Source organism: Motacilla alba, chromosome 25 (assembly GCF_015832195.1).
Source record: "Motacilla alba alba isolate MOTALB_02 chromosome 25, Motacilla_alba_V1.0_pri, whole genome shotgun sequence".
NCBI classification, from domain to species: domain Eukaryota; kingdom Metazoa; phylum Chordata; class Aves; order Passeriformes; family Motacillidae; genus Motacilla; species Motacilla alba.
Window position 1 is genome coordinate 986,875 of NC_052040.1, and position 26,185 is coordinate 1,013,059.

At 50.8% G+C, this 26,185-nt stretch overlaps 1 protein-coding gene across 10 annotated transcripts in view; it reads right to left on the minus strand.

Moving 5' to 3' along the window:
• Nucleotides 1–1,416: 1,416 nt before the first annotated feature.
• UBAP2L (ubiquitin associated protein 2 like) overlaps nt 1,417–26,185 on the minus strand; it is a 29,171-nt gene continuing 4,402 nt past the window's right edge. For 2 of the 10 annotated variants that reach the window (XM_038161734.1, XM_038161735.1), the window contains exons 3-29: nt 26,019–26,096; nt 24,919–25,029; nt 21,691–21,859; nt 21,359–21,454; nt 20,613–20,658; nt 20,208–20,317; nt 18,657–18,731; nt 15,400–15,452; nt 13,958–14,043; nt 13,341–13,512; nt 12,307–12,508; nt 10,845–11,122; nt 10,393–10,565; nt 9,596–9,785; nt 9,128–9,182; nt 8,518–8,692; nt 8,255–8,327; nt 7,431–7,626; nt 7,239–7,327; nt 6,570–6,623; nt 5,900–5,981; nt 4,764–4,981; nt 4,573–4,678; nt 3,410–3,477; nt 2,938–3,135; nt 2,428–2,478; nt 1,417–2,047 (exon numbers count right to left, since the gene is read on the minus strand). In XM_038161734.1, coding sequence (XP_038017662.1) covers nt 1,952–2,047; nt 2,428–2,478; nt 2,938–3,135; nt 3,410–3,477; nt 4,573–4,678; nt 4,764–4,981; nt 5,900–5,981; nt 6,570–6,623; nt 7,239–7,327; nt 7,431–7,626; nt 8,255–8,327; nt 8,518–8,692; nt 9,128–9,182; nt 9,596–9,785; nt 10,393–10,565; nt 10,845–11,122; nt 12,307–12,508; nt 13,341–13,512; nt 13,958–14,043; nt 15,400–15,452; nt 18,657–18,731; nt 20,208–20,317; nt 20,613–20,658; nt 21,359–21,454; nt 21,691–21,859; nt 24,919–25,029; nt 26,019–26,096 — 3,300 coding nt within the window. In that variant the 3' untranslated portion in view covers nt 1,417–1,951. The remainder of the gene's footprint in view (nt 2,048–2,427; nt 2,479–2,937; nt 3,136–3,409; nt 3,478–4,572; nt 4,679–4,763; nt 4,982–5,899; nt 5,982–6,569; nt 6,624–7,238; nt 7,328–7,430; nt 7,627–8,254; nt 8,328–8,517; nt 8,693–9,127; nt 9,183–9,595; nt 9,786–10,392; nt 10,566–10,844; nt 11,123–12,306; nt 12,509–13,340; nt 13,513–13,957; nt 14,044–15,399; nt 15,453–18,656; nt 18,732–20,207; nt 20,318–20,612; nt 20,659–21,358; nt 21,455–21,690; nt 21,860–24,918; nt 25,030–26,018; nt 26,097–26,185) is intronic. The other 8 variants (XM_038161737.1, XM_038161736.1, XM_038161738.1 and 5 more) reach the window with 8 other exon arrangements.

Sequence of the window (26,185 nt, forward strand, 5' to 3'; positions counted from 1 at the left end):
TGTCGCGAGGCGCTGCAGCGGCGCGGCCGTCCCGGGTTCCCCCCGGGCCCCGAGAGCCGCACGGGCCGGAGCCGCCCCGGTGTGAGCGGGCCTGGCCCCCAGAGCCGCCTCGGTGTGAGCGGGCCTGGCCCCCAGAGCCGCCTCGGTGTGAGCGGGCCTGGCCCCCAGAGCCGCCCCGGTGTGAGCGGGCCCGGGCCCCCAGAGCCGCCCCGGTGTGAGCCGCACGGGCCCCGAGAGCCGCCCCGGTGTGAGCGGCCCGGGCCCCGAGAGCCGCATGGGCCGGAGCCGCCCCGGTGCAAGCCGCACGGGCCCCGAGAGCCGCCCCGGTGTGAGCGGCCCGGGCCCTGAAAGCCGTCCCGGTATGAGCCGCACGGGCCGGAGCCGCCCCGGTGTGATGGGCCCGGGCACTGAAAGCCGACCCGGTGTGAGCGGGCCCGGGCCCCGAGAGCCTCACGGCCCGGAGCCGCCCCGGTGTGAGCGGCCCGGGCCCGCGGCCCCGTGCTGTTCGCACGAGCTACCCCGGGAGTGCCCTGGGCCCGCCGTACGGGCGGGTGCGGACCGGGGGAGGCCCGAGCTCCGGCCTCGCCGCTCCCCCTCAGCCCAGCAGGGCTCCAGCTTCGCCCCCAGCCCCGCAGCTGGCAGCCAGGAGGCTGAGGGGAAGCTCGGCGGGCACTGCAGGGCCGGGCACTGCTTCCGTGCCTCACTGCCCTCCCCGGTACCGGGCAGCGCCCTCCCGGTGAGCTCCTGGGGATGAGGGGCTGGGGAGAGCAGCCCTGACCCCCAAAAGGGAGGACCGGCAGCACCAGAGCTCCATAGGAAGCAGAAATGAAGGGTGAGGGTCTCAAAATAGGGAGGGCATTATCCCTGTGCTGGTGTCCTGCTGCCCAGCGCTGCAGCTGGGAAAAGGAAAAATCCACAAAAGGAGGGGACAAAAACACCAACAAAAAGCTGGGGAGGGGTGGGGGAAGTGCTGCCCCCACTGCCCAGGGCCACCCACCCCCTGCACCAAAAATAGGGAACGAGGCTGAGAAGGTGGAAAAAATACACACATCACTTTGTGATCTTTATTCTCTTCAGTAAATCCCCGCTCGGGGCTGCAGCTGAAGGGAGCAGGTGGAACTGAAAAATACAAGATCTGGACTGCATAGAAAAAAAACCAAAAATAATACCCCAAAAAACCAAACCAAACCAAACGAAACCCCACAAAATGAAACAAAAAAAAAAAAAAAAACAAAGGGGAAAAAAAAAAGAAAATTAAAAAATCCCCAACCCAAAAGCAGAAGATACTTACAGCGTGCAAGCAGGGCAGGACCTGCACTCTGGGCCCGTGAGGATGGAGGGACGCAGGAGAACATAAAATACCAGGGGGGACCCCGTGGTGGGGTGGGGGAGAAATGAGAGAACTAGAGGACAGCATGGGGTTTTTGTTTTTATATACAAGACACATTTATCCATTAAATTTAGAACACGGTACAAAAAAAACACTTCAACTAATTAATCTTACAATGCTGCTCATATCAATTACTGGTCTTAATCCTAATAATAAGGGGGTTTGCTGTAGGCGACTCGCAGCTTCCACTCCTTTGGATCTGAGAGATTCTGGGGCAGCTGGATGGGAGAGGGGATAGAAAGGAGTAAAAACCAAAAAAGGCCCCTACGGCAAACGGTTCAGATCTGAATGCGGAGAGAGAGAGAGAAAAAGAAAACAAAAAAAAAAGGAAAAAAAAAAAAAAAAAGAAAAAATACAAATTCTATATTACATACAACAGGAAAGTGGCTGAAGACAGACAACGCAGAGGTGCCTGCGGCCTGCCCTGCGGGGCCCTGCTGGGGCTGGGGGCCCGGGCGCTCCCCGCAGGAGGAGCAGGGCTCTCTCCTCCCTGGGATCCTTCCTCATCATCGGGGTCACTGGGATTCTCTTCCGGAAGCAAGTGGTGCCGAGGGCCCGGCCTCAGTTGGCGCCCCAGCTGTAGCTGTTGTAGGCAGACTTGTTGGCCTGGGATTTCTGGGGGATGGAGCTGCCTTGGCTGCGCTGCCCGGAGCCGCTCTGCGGGAAAGGGCAGAGGAGAAGCGGGTGGTGAGGGCAGGGAAGCACCCCCGGCCCACCCCGCAGGGGAACGCCGGCACGCCTGGGCCCCGGGCCCGGTGCTCCGGCTCCCTGGCACCGGGGCAGCCTCCAGCACCCTCCCTCGGCTGCACACACCAGGCCAGCAGCACACAGGGCTGCGGGCAGCAGGGACAGAGGAGACGGGGAAGGGTCGGCGCGGGTCGTGTGGTGTGTGTGTGTGTGTCCATACTGCCTGAGGGCCTCTCTCCTCGCCTCGCAGGGCCGTGGGGGAGAAGGAAGGGGCTACGTGATCCTGGGGAGCCTTAGGGGCGGGGGCAGAGCCCACGGCAAGTGCAATGCATTTTCAGAGAGTTCATTACCTGATCCTCCTGCTGGCGTTGGCAGCACAGTATCATCTGCAAATATGGAAGCTGTTGCAGTACCAGGATATGTAAAATAAAGGGACAAACTATGACAATAGAAATCCACGGTTAGACCTGAAAGCTCCTGCAGGGTCGTGGCTATGGCAAGGAACCCCTTTGGTGCTGGCCTGCCCCTCTGAGGATGGGGGAGGTCGGGGTGCCCCAGATGTGTCTGCATGAGGGGGCACTAGCTGGCCATAGCTGGTGCAGCCCGGCAGCAGGGGGGTTGTGCTGAGTACCCACCCTGGCAGAGCACACCCCAGGCCTTCCTTCCTCACCTCATCATCATCCTCCTACCGGCCCTGCGTGTATGTGCAGGTGTGAGCATGTGCCTGTCGCTGCGTGTGTCCGCCGCAGAGCATGAGGGAGGGAGGCAGGCAGGGACAGAGGGATCAGGGGAAGGCAAGGGGGAGCAAGAGCCCTAGGAGATACCCCAGCAAGGGGCTGAGGTGCCGGGGCAGCGCTTACCTGCCCATCCTGCTGCAGGTGGTGGTGGAGGATCTGCGAGTGAGGCTGCTGATGCGGGGTCAGGATGTGCATGAAGGGGGTCGGGGGGTAGGCCGCTGCTGTCGCAGGGTTGATGGGGCCGCCGCTGCCCAGCGCCGAAGGCAGGTTGAAGGAGGCTGCTGGGGTTCCAGTGTGAAATCCCTGCTTCTCGAAGGATTGCTAAGGAGGAGATGCCAAGCAGAGTCAGGGCAGGGAGCCAGGCTGGCAGTGTGCCCCTCCCCATCCCTACATGTCACAGGCCCTGTGCTACAGAGAACAGATTCTCTTCCTATGGCTCTTTCTGGGCTCAGAATTGCTGTAAGCTGGGAAAAGTTAAGCATTTCCCTTCTCCCTGGCTGTCTGATCCAAGGGGAAGAGACCTCACTGCCCAGAGAGGCTGCCTCAGAGCTCGGCTTCTCCTCCCCAGCAATGCAGGAAGCACACAGACACTAACCTGAGTTTTGGAGTAGACAGAGCCCGAGATGTCTGGCACGCCTGTGTTACTGGATGTCACGGATACACCTGGAGAGAAGGGAGAGCTGGGTGTTAGGCAGCAGCCAGTGGGTCAGCAGGAGCTGCTTGCTGCAGCACCTGCTGGAGAGCTCCAGTGGTCAGAGAAGATCTGCAGACAGACTGGCCTGGGCAGCCAGGCCCTGGCACGACCACAAGCAAAGCACCCATGTTAAGTTATTTTGCTCTGGACACACAGTTTCAAAATGCCTCCAGAAATCAGCTGAAGGGCTGGCTGCCACCCAGAGAAACACATGGAAAACAGCAGGTCTGAGGAGAGCTGGAGAACAAAATGGACAGACAGGGAAACAAACCCACAGCACGTGGCACGACAGCAACAACAGCCCGAAAGCTCCTGGGGTGTAAAACAGGCATTTGCATGTAAAGGCAACTCAGCTGCAGGCTGACTGACAGAGGCCTCATGGGGTGTTGGCTGTCCATAAAAGAGAGTGGCCCAAAGGACACCTCAGCCATCATTTAATGCCTAGAAAAAGTGCTGAAATGAAAGCAGTTTGAAGGACTCAGCACCAGGTGACCTGGTACAAAGCTGAAATACCTTCTCAAAGAGAAAATACTATCTTGAAGGGCTCCAATGCAGTGAAAAAAGTGACAAAAGGAATTTAAAGACTGGGAGAGAGAGTCAAATGCAGCCCTGCGTAAGTCAGCCAGACACCAACCAAGTACCAAGACAGGCAGCAGGTTCGTGACCTTCCTGCATCTTTGAATCAAGGACACTTCCCTAGAAAGTGTCTGCCAAACACTGGTGGGAAACAAGTTCAAATCCAGAACAACTGCTGTAGTGTTAATCACATATAGGCAGATAAAAAAAACCAACAAACCAAACCATTTAGCAGCTTAAACTTCTGATAGCAGCCCAAGGGCCTAGACAGCTGATTGTGGGGCACAGCAGAGGGCATGAAGAGATCTGTAACCCCCAAACCTGCTCCAGATCTGGATGCAAAACAATCCCGGGCCTTTCTAAGGATAATCAAACTCCTTGGGAGCGGCACCCCTGGAATTTGTCTCCATGACTGCTGTAAGACAGCAGTCCCTATCACAGCCAGTAAGACTGGGAGCAAGCCCTGCTGCTGTGGGAAGTGCTCTTACCAGTGCTGTACCCATGAGAGCCATAGCCACTGGGCTGCTGGAAAGGGGTTGCTGATGCATTGACGCTGACATTCACACCATGCTGCTTGGAAGAGGTAGGAGCAACCTACAGAACAGAGAGGAACAGAGTGAGAAGAGGCTTTGCTGCGCCACCCTTCTGCCCCAAATCCCCTTGCCTCAGGGAAACTCACAGGGAACACGGCGGGCCCGTACTGGAAGGTGCTGGGGAGCCCTGGTACCCCTGTGTAGTATGGCAGACTGGTGTAACTGTAGCCAGGAGGCAGCGCCGGGTTCAGGAAGGTCTGCTGCGTGGTGTGGTGAGTCTGCGTCTGGCTCTGCTGAGGCTGAGCCAGAGTTGTTGCAGGAGCGGGGGAAGAGGCATCACCACGGCCAAACTTTGTTAAGTCACCTGAAATAAAGGAGGCAAGAGTGAAGAACAGATAGAACAGATGTTAGATCCTGGCCCATTTCAACTCAGCCCAAAGGTGACCCAGTCTTTTGATAAAGTGACTTCAATCACACCTCCCCCTCCCCCCAGCACCTCCTGCCCGTGCCAAGGACTGTGGTCCTCAGACTTTTGCACACTGATAAGGTGAAGCTATTAACTGCTCCTTGGCCCTAACAGGACTACAGAGGCAAAGCCACAGTAGCAAAGCCCACAATGTGGCATTGGATAAAGCTGCTAGCAGAGCCTGATGCTACAGCTGTCCCTCCCCATGCACCACCAGCAGGACTGAACACAAGCCAGATCCCTGCCTGGGCTGTGCAGGGCTTGGCTGCAGGGCTGGGGGAACAACTCCTAAAGCATGTGAAAGCTCAATCACTGCCCACTGCAGACTGGCAGTGTGTTAACAAAGTGACCAAGGTCAGTGTGAGGTCATACACCCACTGGGTGCTTGAGTTTGACAGGTCCCAAATTTCTCACTTGCCTTCTCCATGAGACTGTCCCATTTAAAAAAAAAAAATTCTCCATATTTTGTGTTTCTTTATGTTTTTATTCTCAGTGCTTGAGAGGCACTGCTTACCACAAGCACCTGGAAAGCAGTCCCCCAGCTGTAGGCCTTGAAGAATCTTTCAGCCCTTCCTCACTCCCTCTCAGATTGCCCCATCAAGTCCTGCTTTGCCCACCTCTTCCAGTATCAGACCTTGACACAACCAGATGCTCAAAGGGGAAGCAAGAATTTAGCTGGCAGAAGCATGCTCCAAACCAAAAGCAGTGCAGGAGGCACAGTGCAGGAGCAGAGGCAGCTCCAGTGGACACACAGGACACTATTAGAAGCAGCACAAACCCTGATAGGATGGCAATCAGAGCAGTCTTTTTCCTTACCAGAGTATGGATTGCTGCTCAGGCTGCCATCTCTTCCAGTCAGTGGTGTGGTGGGTGTAGGGAATGGGATGCTGTAGTAATCCTGACGAATAAAAAACAAAAGAAGACATTTTATCAGCTCTATCCAAAGTGCAAAGCAGTATATTTAGGAGAGAGGAATTTCTGTAGTGTAGCTGCAAGATATGTCTGAGAATTGCAGTCCAACCAGCCACATCAGGCTGATCATAACCTACAGCAGCCCCAGGTTTTTGTAGCATGTACCATCCCCCTCATCTGGCTATTAGAAGAACCAGATAAGGTCTACTGGTATGCAGCTCTTAAACTGGACTTTCCCCCCCTCTCCACAATAAAACGGACATGTCCTGTTGCTAAATAAAGCCCATTCTCATCACGTATTTAGTCACTGGGCTCTGTCATGGATCAGAGGTGAATCTCTCTAATAGCCCTGCTGTTGTAACTCGTTGCTCCTTGGCTCCACAAGGAAGGCTGCTGCGTGAGTTAACGCATGCTGGCAACTCCCCACGTGCCAAGGAGCAACTGATTAACTCCTCGCTGCTGCTACAGAGGTGCATCACTCAGCACCCCACTCTGCCAGCTCTTCAGCTGACTTGTCTCTACCCCGAGCAGCACCAGTGGAAGTGGCACGTCCTTGTCATTCTGCAGTACTCACCAACGGGAATCTCGTCTGGAGCATTTGCAAGTCATCATATCCATACACCTGTGGCTAGAAAAAGAGCCAGAGATGACAACGGGGACATGGACCACGTAAGGACACCCAATTTTAGATTAAACATTTAGATAAACATGAGAGAAAGCCAGAAGCAGCTGGTCAGCAGCCACACGAGCCACCAGGTGCAGGCAGCCAGAGCCTTGACACAGGCTGATGCTGCCAGAAGTTCCTGTGGGTTGCTCCAAGGAAAGTGCCCCAGATCATAAAGCCACTCAGTTTTTCTCTAGAAATCATCCCAAAACTGAAGTCTGTCCTCAGCTTTAGGAGAAGGTGTGACACACACCCCTAGACTTTGTGGCTGTTGCTACCCTTGCCCTGACTGCCCTTTGTCACACCATATTTCTAACACAGCTCTGTGCTTGCACACACTGTGCTCTGCCCAAGGGCTCTTACATGGAGAGGCTGCAGAGAACAGGCACGTAGACTCTGCCCTGGCGTGATCACAACATACACTTACCCCCACGGGCACATGGAAAAACCAGCAGGTCCAAACTCTGCCTGTCCAAGGCAGTCCTGCTGGGCTATGTGACAGTTTTTAAGTTTCCCCACTATGCCACATCCCTCCCTGCTGCAGAGGGAGCTGGGGCACCACTGCAAAGTTCCACTCACCGGATAGGCATGTAGCAACCCTGGAGCCATGATGTATGGATTAGGCAACAACGGTGGGACTCCAGGAGGGAGATTGGGAGGGGCTTTTCCTGAAAAAGGAGGAGGAAAGTTCCACGGTGAAGCAAACAGCAGAAGCCTGCTCTCTCTTAGCCCTCACACCCTTGTGTGGCCCAGCAGCAGCCAGGACAGTACCTGATGTGGTTGCAACAGAGCTGCGAGTCGAGGCCGTCACTGTGGAGTTGCTGCTGAGGCTGAGGCCCAGGCTGCTGACGCTGCTGAGGCTGGATGAAACGCTGACAACCGGGGGGGCAGCTGACACCGTGCTGGACGAGGTGGAGAAAGTACTAGCAGAAGAATGGAGGCTTGCTTCACTCTCCACGCTTGTGTGCTAGGGAAGGAAGGGGAGGCGAGTCAAGTCAGGGGATCAGGCAGATGGAACCAAGCGCACAGGTAGCACAGGACATTCGCTGTGCAGAACATCGTGCACCTCTGTCTGCATCTGGATGTTCCTGCAGTGAGCCTAGCTTAAGTCCAAAGTCCTGACAGCAGCCAATCCCTCATGCTTACAAAGGTCTCTCATGGCTCCATCCCAACACATCTGTCTGATGAGTGGGGCAGGGCTCGACACCACATTTGCAGCAGGGTGATTTATTCTGCTGCAAAAGCCAATACCCAGGAGCTGCACTGCAAGAGCTCCAGCAGCAGAGATATTTGGTTCCACTGCATCAGCTACCACTTTGCTCTGACTCTGCAGCACCTTCAAGGGCTAGCTCAAAAGAAGGTGCTGCTCAGTCAGAAACAGGCAGGGTGTCAACAGCCTTGAGCCACAGGTGCACAGGCAGTGCTCTGACACAACCCCCTGTTGTCTCTCTCCACACAACATCCAAACTCCAGCAGGACAGCCAGCAGCCTGGCAGCTCCTGCCACGACCACAGCCCCAAGGTCAGGCACCCCAGCAGACCCTGCAAAGCTGAGCAGAAACGGGACACACAGTGAGAGAGCATAGCCAGACTCACCAGAAGGGTTGAAGTTGATGTTCGCCCGGAGGATGTGGATGAGGACAGACTGTTCTGCTGGGTGGGTAATGCACTGCCAGGAAGAGAAATAAAACGTTGTCAGACCGAGGTGAGAGAGTCAACATCAGTAGCACCATTCCATTTCCCATCTGCTTGAATGGGATGAGTCATCTTAGTCTTCCTCACTGCATGAGACAGACCCTGATGTCTGCTACAGATTCCTGCTTCTAGTTCTGCTTCTTCAGAACCCCCCACTGGCTCACCTGCTGAGCTGGGCAGTGCTTGTACTGGGGAGCTCCTCGCTGTGGCTCAGGCTGCTCAGAGCTGTTGAGTGTTGGCTGGCTGTCGTCAGCAAGGACGATGCAGACACCCCATCGTTGAGAGGTGCAATACTGGGAGCTGAGGGGGAGTCGGATTTCACTGCAGGGCCCGTAGCACCTGAGAACAAAAGCTCTGGGTTAAGGGCAGCTACTGCCAACTTCCAGAAGGTAACACAAGGGCAAGGATCAGCGAGTTCTCAGCTAGAGGAGCTGGGAGATTTGGGGCTCCCCTCAGTGCTGCCAAACAGTTATACATTTATGATTGCATTCTATGTCTCATTTTACCCCAACACTACCACTGGCTCTGCAAAGAGCTTCAAGACCTACAGATGAAGTGCCTTCCACACACAAAGCAGAGTAAGCTACTGTCATAGGTGTCCCTTCAAGGATCTCAAAGATCAGCACAAAGCTGAATGTTTTGAGGCAAAGAAATAAACTGAATGGCAGCAATTAGTCCAGCAAGGAAAGGACTTGCTATTAGCACAGATAAAACTTCTCATTCAAAGCAGAAAGCACAAGAGATACAGGATACCAGCTGTACTGCAAGACTTACCTTCAACAGCCTGTGTGGTTTGTAATGGCGTGGGTTGTACAGAACTGAAACCATTCTGAGGAAGAAGAGAAAAAAGGAGTACTGGGCGTTATTGCTGCGCATTTCCAGAGGCAGAGCTAGTGTCACCTTTCTCTCACACTCTCTTGCAGAGTTATGAAAAGGTCCTGCTACCAGCATGTGTCACCAGACTGTGTTTGGGTCAGTCCCAAGGTCTAACCCCATGCCAGCATGGCCCCCAAGTGTGTAGGAGAGAAATCAGTGCAAGAAGTTTCTCTTCTGCTGGTAGTTAACACTGCCTCAATGCTCTCAATCCAAGTTCATTAGCCAAACCTGACGTTACTGAGCTGGTGTGCAGCACACAAGAACCACACAGTGAGGCTGAAGGACCACAGAACCCTTTGATAAGGCCAAGACACTTCACACATGAGGCTCACTCAGCACAACGGGCGAGCAAAGCTGTTCTCTTACCTTAGCCTGGGTCAGATCTTTCTGGGGCGAAGAGGAGATAGAATTTGGGTATCGCCTCGTCTGGGTGGATCTCTGTTCGTACAGTGGTCCCTGAGCACTGTTCTGGGAGGTAAATGTTGCTGTCTGTATTGTGCCACTCTGGTAACCAGACTCCTGGCTTTGATTGGACGAAATTGTGGATGAAGATTCACTACAAAAGGAAAAAAAAAACAAACCTCAAGATAAAAAGCCCCAAGCATCAGTATAAAGGCACCACATCAAGCAGCCAAGCCAAGAAACACGCCCAGAGAGCAGGGCTAGCCCAGCCATGGACACCCAGCTGCAGCCTTGCCTCACACACTGCTGTGCCTCAGGAGCTGGCACCACTCGGGTCCCAGTACTCAAGGGACTGGCCAGTTACTGAGGGTCAGCCCGACAGAGGACAAACACGCCATCACTGAAGATACTCCTACCCCACTGGGGCCCAGTTTGCCAGGCAAAAGAAAGGCCAAAGCACTCAGAATCTGTTCACCAGGGACATGGAGCAGTTGTGCTGGGGATTCCCCATCTGTGTTTTCATGGACACAGTTTAAGGCTAGCAGAAAAACTGTTTTCTGTGCAAGTACCACAGGCCAAGGAGCCACAGAGCTGCCCGATGAGTCTGCTGGCAACTTGTGCTTTGCTGTTGCATACATTGTCCCCCCTTTGTGACCAAAGCACAGTCAGAAAGGGTCTACTGGTATGCATGACGACTCAAGTCCACAGAACCAGCCGACTTCCAAAGCTGCCTGCTTGGATTAAAGGATCCTAGTCCTCACCTGGCCGAGCTGGTGTAGAGGCTGCTCTGAGACTGGCTAACGGCGGCGCTGGTTGTGGGCGTCGATTCATACTCGGCAAGAACAGGCTCTGAACCAAACTGTAACGCCCCAAACTGCAGGTTTAGCCCTGAGATATCTGAGGAGCCAGGCATTTCCACCGCAAGTGCAGGAATCTGCAAGGGAGGGACAACAGAACGGGTCAATAATTCCCAGTGACCAGCCCAGAAAATGACTTTATTACCCTTGTTTCCCTGCACACGATGGCAGTTACAGGCTCGCAGCCCCTGAATCACACTGTCCAACCCGGGCAGGCACACAACTCCATCACCCCCACAAACACTCAGGCCTAACAACAGCAAGGCCAAGCCCAGACCTTCCCTCAGCAGCCCAAGTGGCTGTTTCTGCAGCTCTAACACAACTCGACTGTCTCCTTCCCCACCACTGGTCTGCACCTTTGATGTTAACGATGCTTTTTTCTTTTGCTGCTTGAGCTTCTGCTGTGCTGGCTGGGGACTTGAGGACTGGTTGTCCGAGGACCCTGGAGACATCTGGGGAACAGGATTGGTTTTGCTGGGCAGTGGTGAGGATGGAGGTGCCGGTGTGGTTGTGGAGGCAGTCACCACAGGCTGCTTCTCCTGCATGAACACTTCTATCATGGTTGAAGTTGATGTGAAGCCCTGACGCTTGGTGAAGGGACTATGCACAGAAGAGTCTGTTGGGTTCTTGAGATCTGTGGGACAAGACAGAGGTGAGTTAGCAGGGTTTGCTTCCTTAAAAATAAATCAAATTCTGACACTTACCAAGAAAAAATAAATCCTTTTCCTCTATGTTTCATCCTGAAGCTTGTTAGAGAGCAGAAAACTTAAGGATCTCTGCTCCCAGCCTCACACTCTCCCCACCATCAATGCCAAGCCTTTTTAAGCCCTTCTTCCCTCAATTGCTTCCACCATCCCTACAGGACAAAGCCAGCTTGCATGGCAGAAGTCTCCGTTCTCCAAGAAAAGCTGGGCTCCAGAGTCCCCTCGTGTGGAGACACTGCATGTCACAGTCCTGCAGGCCACTTGCTTCCCATCTCTGTTAACAGTCCTGCATTCCATTCCATGCCCTTCTCCTGCAGGGACTAGGTCTCTCCAAGCAACATCACTGCTTGGGGCTGCCTCGCCTCAGGTTTTTGCACCACCTTCCTCCTCTGACGAAGCCTCTCCAGAGTTTATTCAAAATCAGCTCCTGTTCTCTGTGACTCTCCTCTGAGGCTTCTTGTCTGAGAAGATCAGAAGCTGCCAACACTGACTGTCACTAGGACAGGGCTCAGTTTTTCTTCAGCTTAGATTTGAACCAGAGCCATTTCCCTATAAAAAGCACAAGCTGAAGGAAATGACACTAGCACTCAACCACAGCAAAACTCAGCTTCTCATCTGAAAAGAACCTCTCAATCCCTGTTTATTCCTTCATGCCAGCCCAGCAACAGAGTTACTTCTTGGCATTTAACAGCAAATCCCCTTAAAACTCCCTTAAAAGATAACAGGAGTTCAGCAGGGAGAAGAGACTGACAAGAGCTCATATTTGGGAGCTGTTCTCCAGAGGTGCTCTTTCAGAACTTTTTCTGGCACAGCTTTACAGTGGGAAGTAGTTCTGCACACCCTGAGAGGCTCAGGAACACCAGATCCCTGGCCCTGAAACTGTCTGGAATGACAGATCCAACTGTTCCAAGTCTAAAAGGAACAGGGAGAGACTCACACACATTATTACGTTTTAGTCTCACCCACAGCTCTCTTTCATTTTCCCAGCTCAGCTAAACGGGTTGTGAACTTGTGAACAGATCCTCTGCTGAATCCCTCCCACTGCTGCTCCCTGCAGTTCTGGGGGAACAGAACTGGGGTTCCCTCCCCTCTGGGAGCCGCTGCTCCTCCTTACCGTACTGCACCAGAGACGAGGTCTGTGTGGTGGATGCCATGTCCCAGGAAGCTGCAGTGGTGCTCCCAGCAGGCTGGGTGTGCTGAGCTGCCAGCTGAGCCAGTGCCTGGGCTGTCTTGAACTGCTCCAGGAACTGCGACCCTGTGGTGCTGCTGCCTTTGGCCTCCCCGACATCTCCAAACCCTTTCCCCAGCATGCTCACCTGCAATTTCAGCGAGGAGGAAAAAGTCAGTGGCTCCCCTGGCTTGGACCTTGGCTCAGAGGACAGCTATGTCTCTGAACATCATCCCAAATGCACTGTACCCTGCTGCTTCTCTCTTGAGCTCCAAATGCACACACACTGCTGGCAGGAAGGGCTCCTGTTTCTTTCCCAGCCTCCTCTGTGTGTGAACACTCATCTCCTGCCCAACCCATGCCACGGTACAGGGTCACAGGGGAACTTAACAGACAGGATCTTAAAAAACATACTGAATTATTCTCATGCATTCAGTTGCACTAAAAGAAAAACATCAGGAGATCTTGGCTTTATAGTTCATGTGGTTTTGAAAAATCTTTCCTCGACTATCTCGCCATTAAGTAAACAATTTCATTTCTTTTTGCTGAAGTTACACAAAGCAGCATCTGCCCAAGTCTGTGCAGATCCCTGACTCAATGGCTCCTTCCTTCTCCTGTCAGTGGATGCCAGCATTCCATCCCACACCAGTCCCCAACCAGTTCTGCTCCTCAAACTGTTGGAATTGCAAGCCCTGGACCAAAAGAGCTTTTCCTTTCCTTAAAGCAGGAATGAAGCACGTGTTGCAAATCTGACAAGGGCAGCAGGGGAGGAATTATCAGAATTATTTCAAATTGAGCAATGAACTTCAGGCCACTGCTTTTAAAGCAGACTAGCAAATTATTTCAAATTCTTTCACTCTACCAGCCCCAGCCAGCAAGCATCAGGACTGTATTTCCTGTATTACCCAAACAGACACAACAACAGGGGATAAAACCAACCTCAGCCAAACACCCACTGGCAGAGAGCAGCATTTCCTTACCATGCTGTGGTGAGAGAAGGAGTTTCCAGAGGCAGGCTGGGATAGAGCACTCTGTTTAGAATTGCTGAACACCAGTGGCTGCGCCAGGGAAGGAGTCTGGGATGACTCCAGGTTTGTTGTCTCATTCTCCATAGAAGAGGGTGTCTTTCCTAGCAGGACTGCGAGATCAATTCTGGGTAGACAAAGACCCACTGAGGTTACCAAAGCTCCCACTTCCATGAGAACAGCATTCCCCTTTGAGCCTCACAGCTTTTACTTTACAAATTGAAGGAATGTGAAGAGCACTAACTCACAACTGCCAGCAGCAGCCTCAAAAAGACAGACTGACCAAGCAAGACCCTGCATGGCCTTTGATTTTTAAATAATTTTAAAATTATATTAATTTAACACAGCAAAATGCCCCCAAACCTGAAGACCCAGCAACAGAGCCTAGGAAAATTCTAATCCAGGATTAGGACCCAACAACTCCTAAGTCAACTCTTCCATTTCAATCCACCCCATCTCATTCAGAGCTGCTGCATTTTAGATAGCTAGTAAGGTTTAGCTGAAGATGGCAAACTGCTCCGATACTCGTGTGCCACTTTTCCCAGGTAAACAGCATCACCATGGGCTCTCACCTTTGTCCAGCTGTGATTGTCACATTCTCGGCAGGCAGAGGCACTGAAGACACGTTGGAGGCTGTGAAGATCTTTGTCTCTGACAGCTGAAAGATAAAAAAAGGAAAAAAGAATCCCAAAGTGAGAGCAGCACCTCAGAACAGCCCCTATGACACAAAGCACATGAATGTTTGAGACAAACAGCCACAGAAAAACTCAAAAATCAAGTGCTTAGACCAAAACTTCTCTAGCATTTGGCTCCCATCAGAATCAGCTTCTATTTCTTTTGTTTCTTCTCAGGCAAGTGCACAAATCATCTGCCAGCGGGAAAAAAAACCCCTCTCAAATGCTTCTACAAATTTCCCATAGTTCATAAATCTCCTAGGGCTGCCCTAGGACTTTGGGCTGTTGCTCTGAGTCAATGGCATGCAGCACAGACCTGTAAAAGCCCTTGCACAGTAGGTGCAAGCTCTGGGAGCAAAGAGACACTTTGGATCCATGGCTAAGCTTCCGATGATCTGACCAACAGATCAGCTATGGAAGGGAAAATAACATTGCTCAAAATCTGGTGGAGGTTAGTGATGACCTGTGAAACATGGCCTGAAACATGTCTGAACGTGAACAGCTTCTATTCCAGACTGAGGAGCTGCTACAAACTGAACTGCCAAAGTTTAGGAAGTAAATCCAGAACTCTTGGGAGCATCTCACACACACTGAAGGTAAGAAAGGCTCTCAGAAGCCCCCTTCTAGCAGAGACCTGGCTGAACAATGAAAAGCTTCTCATACCTCCAAACACAGCAGCAGTGCTTCCCCCAGGTGGTGCCTGGCAAACAAATGCCTGTCGTGCTTGCTCATTGTGTCAGCTGAGCCAAAATGAGCACACAAAACTAATAATCACACTAAAATGCCCAACCCTGCTCACATCTGCAAGAACAGAAGTCCCTCCTTGATTCAGAGAGGGGTTGAAGCCCATTTCAGAAGAAACTTGTAGATGGGCATTAAGAGAAGGTGCTAACAATGTCCTCTGTCTCCTGAAGGAGACGAGGCAGAGACCACAAGGTGGTGAGACACACACCAAAGAGCATGTCAGAAGGTAAAGTCAAGAGCTTCTTTTCCATTCAAATCACAAGGACCAGCAGAGGCACATGATGGGCATGAAACCATGAACCTGTGATCAAAGGCAAACCTTCCCCAACTGCCACACCACCAGAGGAGTGGAGCAAGAGCCCTGTGTGGAGTCAGGCCAGTTTTTGGAAGAATTCTATCTTGCAGTTACAGGAAATGAGAGGACCAGCCTCAATGCCCCAGGAGATCAACAATTACTAATTCATCATAGCTCCCGGGGCTGGGAGCCTGCCTGGGAGTCTGTGCATGGTTTGGGGAGGATGGGCTTGGAGCTCTGTGTGTACAGACAGGACAGCAGCCTGCTGGCAGATGCACAGAGGAGTTCAGAAAATACCTACATCTTCATTCCAGTCCTCCGTGCCCCATTCTTCTGTCGCTGCCCTCCACGCACCTATAAGGACAACAACAGGTACAGAAGTTATGCGTGCATCAAAGCTCTACATCCAACAGCTGGGGGAGCACTGGGGAGCTTTGCAGGCAGCCAGGAGGATTTCTATTTGCCAATCAGACAAGTTAAAGCAGTCAACCTCAACCCAGGCTTTACGGTCAAAGTACCGCAATGGGATCGCCTCTGCCTTGCTGGCGCAGGCTGGGATGAAAAAAAGGGACTGCCAGGTTGGCAGACAGGGCAACACACATCTTCCCAACACCCCAAAAGGGAAGCTGAGCTCTGCAAGGAAGCCCCAGCATCGTCCCCAGCCTCCTTGTGCCATTTTCCTGGCTTCCCTTTGTACTGCAGTAGCTGTAAGGTTTGTGCACCCGCAAGCAGCGTTACCCCAGCAGCTCCTCCCTCGTGGGCTTCCTGCCAGCTCTGGCACAGCACCTCACCATCCAGGTAAACCTCAAGTTTCTATAAAACTTAAGGATAACTGAGCCATTCCCACTGTTCATCTTCCACCCCACCAAAAAAGAATAAGTCTTGAAACCTCAGCGCTCCAGAACCTCCTGTGCTCAGGCAAACAGGATTCAGAAAAGAAAATTTATGGGACTAAGCAATTCCTGCCTTTTCTGTGACCAGTTTCAGAGATATGCTCAAAGTGTGCAGCTTGAAGTGCCAGGGAGAAAAGCAGGAAACCTCAGCTGCAATCCAACACAGCACAGTTTAGGTGAGCAAAAATTTCCCAGAAAATGAAGAGTTTTGCCTGGCTGCATTTTCAACTTGTTCCAATCCTTGCTTCCATCACAGTTTAATCACTGCACTTTTGAATGTTACGTGTCAGTTTCAGATTCCATTTTAACAAGTAAAATTTGGTTTGGGAAGAGAACAGGAGCTTTCACATCCCCAAAAACCTCAGAGCATAAAGCCAGTCCCATTTTGTGCAGCTCGTTTTCAGTTCACAACAAAGCAGACCAAGAAAATCTGAGAGCACCAGCAGGGTTAATCCTGAGGACACTTAGTGGATGGAACAAGCTGCTATCAGCCCTTTTACAGCATAAAACAAAGCATGGGGGGAAGGAGAACATTCTGAGCTCTTCTGCAGGACATAGATCTCCCCATATAGAACTTTATTTGTGTATTTATACAACCACTTGTCTGGACTTGGGGGATCTAGTGCATGAAATAAGTATCAGTGAATTATTCTTTTGCATTGCTTTTTTTTTTTTGTCTTGCACGATGAATTGAGCCAATTCAAGAAGTCTCCCAGGATTTTCTGGTTTATATATTCAAGTCTGAAATACAGATATTAATACAATACTTGCCAGAGTGCCAGAAATCTTAAGGCACACTACCCCTTCCTCCACAGCCAGAACCATCAACACATTCAATGCAAAACACATCTGCAGTTTGGAAACCTCAATTCCCACAATCCTTGGATTTTTTGGTGCCTTCACAGCAGTAGTGGGAAGGCTGCTTTCCAAATTTCCATGGCTCAGAAAGGTCATTCTAGCCCAAGGCTGACCCAAGAGGTGAAAAGGGAGCTGGATGTCCCTGCAGCTGGCCCAGAGAGCAGGAAGACAGAGTTGCCCCAAGAGTTTGTGCATGCAGGAACATAGCATGGGACTCTTAGTCTTGTTTGTTTGGGGAAAATAAGAAAAGCAGCACTAAAAGCAGAAGGAAACCCTGCAGATGAAGAGCAGCCATTGACAGGGCTTTCCCAGCGAGTCTACTCCTCAAACACCAGACACTGACTCAGCTTGGCTCGAGGGGGCAGATGGAGAATCAAAGACCTGTGATGTGCTCACCAGGAGCACCCCAGAAAGCTCCCAACTAGCACAGCAGGGGAAGCTTTTTTAAAGAAACCAACTGTATCACCCTCCATCTAGCTCTTCTGAAGGGGAGAGCTGCAGCACAAGCAATACCCTGAGCCTTGGAACACCGTTTCAGAAGGGTGTTCTGAACAGCAAGCCTTCCCCTCTCTGCTTTCAGAAAGCCCTTCACAAAGCTGCTGGTCTTTAAGCTCCTCAAACCAAGAAAAAGAGGAAAAAAAAAATAAAATTAAGCCAAAAACATGTGCAAATACGAATGTGGTGAAGGAAAAAAAAACCCATTGTGTCTCCAAGTTTTTCAAATCCCTCCCCAAATCCACTCTCTCTTCTTTTTAAACTGGGAGATAACCAGCCAGCTTGCTCCTCCCACAGCCCAGCAGGCAGGACAGGATCCAGCCTCGTCACCCTGCACTAGGAAGGCAACACACCCAAAGGCCCCCACACTGCACCTGAAGGAATGTTAATCCAAACAAAGCCAAAGGGCAGCAAAATCACAATGGCAGCACTGCAGCAGGTGGCCTTGTGCTGCCTGTGGAAGTTAAAGATTAACCCAAAATGCTCCAACACAGCAGCAGCAGCACTCCGTGTGTCTGCCTGCTTTCAGGCACGAGAGAATCCTCAGCCTCAACACTTCTCCTCCTGCCCTGACCTTCAAGAGGCAAGTTCTTCTGGAAGGTCCCTCAGCCTCAACTTCCAAACCTCAGGTTAGATGGAGGAGACAAACAAGATGTTGGCCTTGTTGTGGACACAGTGGGATTCTGGAGATGTGAGGCAAACTGCATCCCCTCAGGGGTGTCCCTTGGCCTCCAAAGGGAACTAAAGTGGCAGGCACAGAGCAGCTCGGCCATCAAGCATCCCTGTCATCTCAAAATCCCCCATCATCTTCAACTGCAGGGAGGGGAAGAGGAGCAGCCAGGCAGGCTGAGCATGCCAGAGCAGCCAAAAAGCAGAGGCAAAGCACAGAGAGAGCTCAGGCAGAGCTCAGGAGCGTGACCCTGAGCAGGGACAGCAGGGAGGCCAGAGGAATGGCACAGGGACAACAGCAAGTCACAGCTTTGGGCATGTGAGACACAGGGAGTGTGACAGAGCTGCCTCACACCTCCTGCCCTCAGGTGGGGTACTCTGTCACCAGCACTGGGGACACAGAGCTGCTCTGAGCAGCCAGAAGAAACGGCTGAAGTTAAAATGTGCATGATCCACAGGAATTGGTGTTAGCTTCTCCCAATTTACATTCAAGGTGTCAACGTTAGTAAAAGCACAGTCAGAACAAAAGTCAAATATTAATTAAAATGAACAAATTAAGAGAGAGAAGAATGACATATCCACAGATATTTCAGATTTTTTAAAAATAGCTATAAAGTAAAGGTATCCGGGGCAGTTAGTGCACCTGGATGTATCGTACCAGGAGCAGTGTCAAATTTTCGGGGATAATTTGACCCCTCACCCCCAATGAAATCAAGTCCTGAAACAAAAAAAAAAGAAAAGAAAGACAACCAGTGAAATTTTGACTTAAAGTGTAGGCGAGTTTCATTGCCCCCATGTACACCAGTCACATTGTACCTGTGGATATTATTAATTTAAAGAGATGCCCGTGGCTACTAAATTGCAAACAAAACAACCACACACAACACAGGTGACCAGTGGTGTTGCACAATTAACTTTACAGCTGTGTTGTAGCACTAGAGTAAATCTGAGCTGTTTGTCAGGAAAATCTTCAGTTCTCCCCCCTAGCCACACTCTAAACCACTTTTCATTCCCCAATCCCACAAAACACCAACACAGGGAAATGAAAACCCTTCAAACAGAAGCCTGTTCCCACTCGACAGTTAAAGTTCCAGCACACAGAGCTGTGTCCACTCCCTGTGGTATTTAAAACCCCTTCTCAGCTGCCAAGATGATCACTCTGTCTGCTGGTGTTTCACAAGAACACCCTCCTTCCACAATAGCTGTTTTCTGAAGAACAAAAAAATGAACAAAACCCAAACAAAAGCCATGAAAACACAAAGGAACCACCCCCACCCCTCTCCCTGACACCAACAGCATGCAGTAAAAGGTATCCCAGATAATGGGACTTGAATTCTCTCTTGCCAAACCTATCAGTTTTTCAGCAAAACCAAGGATGGAAGGGGTCTAAAGCACCATTAACACAGGTGTGGATGCTTCTTATACCCAAGGCATGGTATTTACTTAAATACTCAGTGATTGTGGAAAAATAGTTTGACTTTGCAGTGGTGCCAGATTGCTCCATAAAAAAGACAAGAAAACCACCAAGGAGCCCTGCCCTCCTGCCCCCCAAAAAAAGGCTATTTACAGTCAAGGACTGTGACTGTCCCGTTGTCACACTAAAATCTGAGCTCACCTGTGTCTCAATATTGTGCATACATTAAACAAAACCCAGAGCAGCAGTTTTCCAATGCAGGACAATGTGCAGAGGCAGCTGGGTGTTCAGAATCACCCAGCAAACACGTTTGCTTCCAAACAGGGAAGGAAGCAGAATTGCTTTCAGCTCCTTTCTGTAACAAAGTTCTATCCCCACCATGGTTCAGGCAAGATGACCATGAAAGAAAGAATGCTCTCAGTACCAAAATGAAGTAATTCTCTGGAGGATGCACCAAACACTTGGTGATCTTGGATCTGCTTATCACACTGGTTTATAAAAAAACACCTTTCCAAGCACTAGCATGGTTTTTACAGGAAAACAAATAGAGGTGAGTGTTCCTGTGCCTCTGGCAGGCAACAGCACCCACGAGAGCAATCATCCAGCTCCTGTTTCTAACCTGCAAAGGGTGCAGGGTCACCGAAATCCATCTCTGAACCAACAACCTTCTTCCATCCCTGAGCCTAAGGCCTGCCTAGAACGTCCTCATTGCAAGTGGATGGATGCAAATCCCACTGCCACCCTCAGGACAAGGCAGCACACACACGTGAAGGCTCTTACTCGTGCCGTCGTCCGGCTCGAAGCTCCCGGTGTTGTTCCACGTGCTGTTGCTGTTCCCGTAGTTCTCATCCGTGCTGGCCGGCTCGGCATAGTCAGCTGGGTTGAAAGTTCTGCAAGAAGCAAGAGGATGGAAATGGTGACTCTGCCAAAGCACTTTGGAAGCAATTGATTTTATTCAGACCACAACACGTATCACAAGCAGCTCTCTCAGCAGAGAGATGCTTCAGCTACACCAGCCATCCCAAATTTAAGTTACCATGATGCAGCTTGGGCTTTATTAATAAAAACAAATAAACAACCCACCCCCCCAAAAAAAAGAAAATGGGAACAGAAATGACTGACACAAACAGTATCATTCATGCACAGACTTTTAGTTTTGCTGTGGTTTATGTCAGTGAAACTTACCCCATGCCTTGGGCAGAAAATCTTCCCCCTCGCCGTCCAGAGCCACCTGTAAACACACACACATGCACTGCTGTCCCTCGGCTCTGCAGCACTGGGCAAAGAAACACTTGAGCAACACACAGAGTTCTCATGGCCAGAATAAGGAAGTGGAGAGAATCTTCCTGGGTTGATGGGATTGCCAGCAACATTTTTGGATGTATGGGAGTGAGCTCAGCTGGCTGGCAGCATGATTAGCAATGCACCAATCCAGGCTCACATCAAGTTTCCAGCTTGCACAAACCAGAAGTAGTGGACCCCAGATTCTAATTTCTGCAGGATGTGACCTCAGCAACAATTCCTAAGCAGCAGATTTTGGGGTAGAACTAATTTCTGTCCCAAGTATTTAAAGTCCAAGCCAGTGGTGGTGCTCAGATACATGTATAAGAATGATCAGGAAGCAGGTTCTGTTGTTAACAAGCCTGTTAAAATAAGTTAACCCTGAGTTTTTTAACCTCCCACCTGTGTAATAAAACACTTTTTTTTTTCCTAACTCCATGGATGCAATGCAAGAACTAGATGCTGTTTCTAGCATCTTTAAGATGAACATATAGGCACTAAAAGTAAGCACAAGAACAGAAAAATCAAGGGCATTTACTCAGTTTGGCAATTCCTCCCATAAAAAGAGGCTTTGGAACCTCATGGGACGTAGATATACTGGTGTAACTCTCCTCCTCCCACCCCCTGGGGACTTCCCATGCCGTGTGTACCTCGGCCTCGGCCACGTCCCCGCCTCCCTCTTTCCGTGCCTCTTCCAGAAGATCCTCCAGTCTTAGCACCATCTAGTCCATTCTCCTGGCCCCGAACTGAAACAGAACAAGGCAAAGACAATTTCAAGACTCGCCCTGCTTTAGGCCAGATCTCAAAGCCCAAAATGCAGTGGCTGTGTCACTGCACGCTCCCTGAACTTCTGATTGAAGCTGATGGTGAGGCCATCACACAAAGAATCATCTCAAAAAGCTCTGCTGACAGCTGTTACACAGCACAGAGGGCTTCAGTGGGAGGGTTTTGGGGGGTTATTTAAGGGTTATTTAAGGCATACACTCTCTTCCACGGGTGGCACCTCGGCCTCGCCTCGGCAGCCCTCCACGTCGTCTGCTGAAATCCCGCTCCCGATCCCGGTTTTCTTTGCTTTCTTCACTGGGTTCCGTCTGTCCGCTCTCCTTCTGTCCTGAGACGCCTTTCTTCTTCCCAACCATTTCCCAGGAATGCTGAAGGTTTGCGGAGGGAAAAGAAATAAATCCCAGTTAGATCGATGAAAGGTGCAATTACACGAAGATTTAAACGTGCTCCAGAGAATGTAACAGGGGTCTCCTCAAAAATGGTTTCCAGATGAATTTTTTAAGGAGTCTACATCATCCTCCCTTCAAGCCAAGCTTTCTTACAGTTGACTGGCACGCAGTTTGAGGTAACAGGAGATGAGTTATTCTATTCCTGCAAAGATCTACTAAAACTCTCCGCTAGAGATGGCTTGAGACTTCTAGAACTCAAAGCACGGATACATTTATCTTGCTTAGAGGGGAAAAAAAAAGCCTGCCATTTCACACAGGTCACCAGAAGCACTCAGAATAACCCAGGTAAATGTTTCACAGTGATCTGCAGCCAACATTTGGGGTTGCAAAAGCTCTTTCAGCAGATGCAAAGTTATTAACAAAACCTCTCCCTTAAATATCATCTTAGATGGAGAGAAGCATGACAGAATTTAACCAACAGGCAAGTTCAGCTGCAAAATGTTAAGTCTGCCTCCAGCTTACTGCCATGGGCCTGCACTCACGTATCTTCTGACAGCTGCAGTGGTCTCATACTCTTAAAGTGATGCTGCACACCGTTAGAACAATTAAAAATAGTCTTAAGCCATTTACAATCACCTGAAAACACAACTGGTGGACAGCTGGGTTTCAATGGCAGCACGCAGGGACAGTGACAAAAAACCCAACAACATAGTGGCACAAACTGCTGTCAAACCCAAGGCTTCCAAAGTCCTTCTCCATAGGTATCTGGCTTAGAAATAAACGCTAAAATTACAGTATTCCAAGTAAACATTTTTCAAATAATTTTTTTAACCAAATCTAATCTAATGCTGAGATCATACCTGCTCCTTTACTGTTTGAAATACAATATATTACCAGTATCTAGCCCAGCAGGCAAGCTGTCTTCAGCACCAGAGCACCCAAACAACTAACAGGTCTGTTTCTGGTAAGAAAATCCCCTTTCTGGGATTGCTGCACAAACCCAGGTCACAAGCCAGCTCCAAGGTGCTGACCAGTGGCAGTGCAGAGGCTGCCTGTGCTCAGAGATGCTGTGACCACATGGCCACCAGCCTGGATCAGTGGCAGCCCAGCATTTCCTCCACCAGCTCCCTGCCTGCCTCTCCCTGGCCCTGCCCTGCAGGGCTGTCGGAACTCAGAATGTCCCAGGCCAGGCCCAGGTCAGAAGCATCTGAGACCCCGGCAGGCAGCCAGAAACCCCTGTGGCTTTGAATCTGACCCACAGAACAATTTACCAACTTTGCAGGAAGAACAAGAAGTCACACAAGTTTAGGTATTGTAGTAGAAGTAGTCACGAAGTGAAAGGAAGGATTTTTGAGTGCTCTACAGGGGGGTTTTAAGCCAAGGGGTCCAAGTTTTGTACATGGGGTCAGGAGTTCTAAGATGGAGGGATTTGGGTGTGCCCTGTCCTCTTTCTTTCTCCTTCCCAGCCTCCATGTCTTTGGTGATGTTGGCACTCACAGATTGGTTTAGAGTAGAAAGTCACCATTCAATATAGATAATAGGCATTGGGGGAAAAGGTATAAACATGTAACACAGAATATATGATATAAAAGATGGCACCAGCCCCCTGGGAGGGCAGCGTGCCTTTGTCTGACCTGCTGAATGGGCCACAGCAGTTCAGGAGAAGAATCTTTTAGATAACCAACAATAAACAACCTTGAGAACAGACAACAGAGGACTGCTGAGTCTTTCTTTGAAGGCACGGGTTGGAGGAGGGACTTTTCCATCTTTTGGGGTCACCCCAATCCGGGGGTGAGACCCGACACACCCTCCTGCTGCTCACCCAGTAAAGGAGCTGCTACACAGCTCTGTGTGCTGCACACTCTCCTGGATGCTCCCCATGAGCAATGTGTTTCTCCAGGCAGCTGAAGTGCTGCGATAGCAGGGGTTTGTTCTCTGACTAGGAGCCACCGATGACAAAAGATGTGGAGGAGAGCACAGCGGTGGCAGAGCTGCACCTCAGCAATGCACATCCTTGTCATTCCCTTTCCTAAAAGGGTTTCCAAAAGCTACTTCATTCAGCTGTCAATGGAAAGGGCTTTCTAAAGACAAGGAGGAATGCATACACGTGCTGTACAGAACTTGTGTGAAGCCAAAGCAAGCAGAGAACCAGACACGGGCGAGCAGCTGCGACACACAAAATCCAGTCTGAGGTGTCCACCTCATCCACACACCCCAGGGCTTACCAAGGCAAAGAAAATGAGCTAAAGCACAATATTCTAAAATGATATTTAGACTCTCAACTCAGAGTTGAGTTAGCTCCAACCAAGCCAGTGTGGATATGTGATATCAGCAGTGGTTTGGAAAGCTGGGTCTCACATTCCTTGGCTTTTTCTTGCACTGTAACAGTCCTTGCATCTCTGCTGCCTTTGTCACAAAAGGAACGACACCCTGCATGCAGGAAGGTTCCTCCTAAGCAAGCAGTCTTGTTCTTGGGGCTGCTCAGGCTGTTCTCAGCTTGCCTGAGACAAGCACCTGCATGAGAAACAGCAGCCAAGCCCAACTCCACAACAACAAACAGAAAAAAGGCCCTCAAAACCATGGCATAGGCAGCAGCACAGAAGCCAGTCAGTGAATCACTGAGAAATGAATCTTTAGGGCCAGAGACACAAAAACCACACTGCTCTGACAGAAAGGAACCTCAGCTGACACACACCTGCCTTTCAACGCAGGTTACTCAGGCCTGATGGGGAAAGGCAAGTTCCTTCATACTCACGGGTGTGAAAGCACACACAGATGCCACTGTGCTCCTGCTGAACTGCTTAGATTCAAGAGTAACAGGAAGGAAATTACTTCTGGCATTTTCTCCTCTATTCCTTCACACCTAGGGCCATTCTCACAGCCCACAGAGAGCAGCATTCAGGTCACGGCCACACTGTGAATGCTCCTACTACTCAGTCATAGTGGCTCTCCTTATCTTGACATTACTGGATGCCTCATCCCAAAACAGGCAGTTAGACTGAACTGGGCCTCACCAGATCTACAGGATCCAACCCTACCGTGTCAGGATTGCCCTCCAGCAGCACGTTGATGGCTCTGTTGACATCCCCATTGCAGTCATGCAGAGCAATCACGCACTCGTCCTGGTTCTTGCCCGTGATGTCGATCAGCTGTAGAGAAGATAACACCACGCTCAGCATGTTCCAAACCAAGATGGCACCAAAATCTCTACGGGTCTCTCAGGAGGCAAGCGAGTTGAATCCCAAAGCAGAAACTTTCCCATAAAAAAATGGAAGGGCAAGGGAATCTCCCCAGCCTTCTCAGCTTAACTGTGCTCCTCAACAAGAAATGTGAATTTTTGAGTTACCATTGTTTTACCATGACCCTCCTTTCACTACAACCTCCTCTGCTCAGGATAACACTGTTACCTGCAGAAACAAACTGAAAGTTCAGCAGTTGCTGCACCCTCATCGAGGCAACGCCAAACACAAACACAGGCTGGGGGAGAATGGAGGCAGAGCAGGCCTGAGGAGAAGGACCTGGGGGTCCCAGAAAGCCACTGCTGTCCCAGGCTCATCACAAGCAGGGGATTCTGCCTCTCTGCTCTGCTGACATCCCCCTGCAGAGCTGCCTCCAGCTCCGGGCTCCCCAGCACAGGGAGGACAAGGAGCTGCTGGGGTGAGTCCACAGAGATGCTCCAAGGGCTGCAGCCCCTCTGCTCTGGAGACAGCTGGGAGTGCTCAGCTTAGAGAAGTAAAAGCTCCAGGGAGACCTCAGAGCCCCCTCCAGGGCCTAAAGGGGCTCCAAGAGAGCCAGAAAGGGACTTTGGGCAAGGGGCCTGGGTGGCAGGACAGGGGAATGGCTTTCCATTGCCAGAGGGCAGGGATATACAGGTTATTGAGAAGAAATTCTTCCCTGTGAGGGTGGTGAGGCTCTGGCACTGTTGGAACAACTTGGGATAGTGGAAGATGTTACCATAGCAGAGGGGTAAAGCCAGATACCCTTTAATATCCCTACTGACCCTAACCATGCTATGATACTTTATGAAGGCAGTCCAAGGAAATTCAGGGAGCAGCCAGGGGTGTCCCTCCCACTCCCCAGCATTCACAATGCTGATCTCAGCTCCCTGTCAGAGTTCACCTTCGTTTTCCACACTCACTTGTTTCACCTTCTCCTCAAAGTCAGCATCGTTGTGGTCCGAAATCATCTGTGCAAGTCGAATCTGTTCTGCAGTAGCCTAAAGGAAGAAATCGGGGAGAGACAGAGCACATTGTCAGAGTGCTGCATTTCCAAACCATCCTCCAAAGGCCATTCTGCTACCCCCAA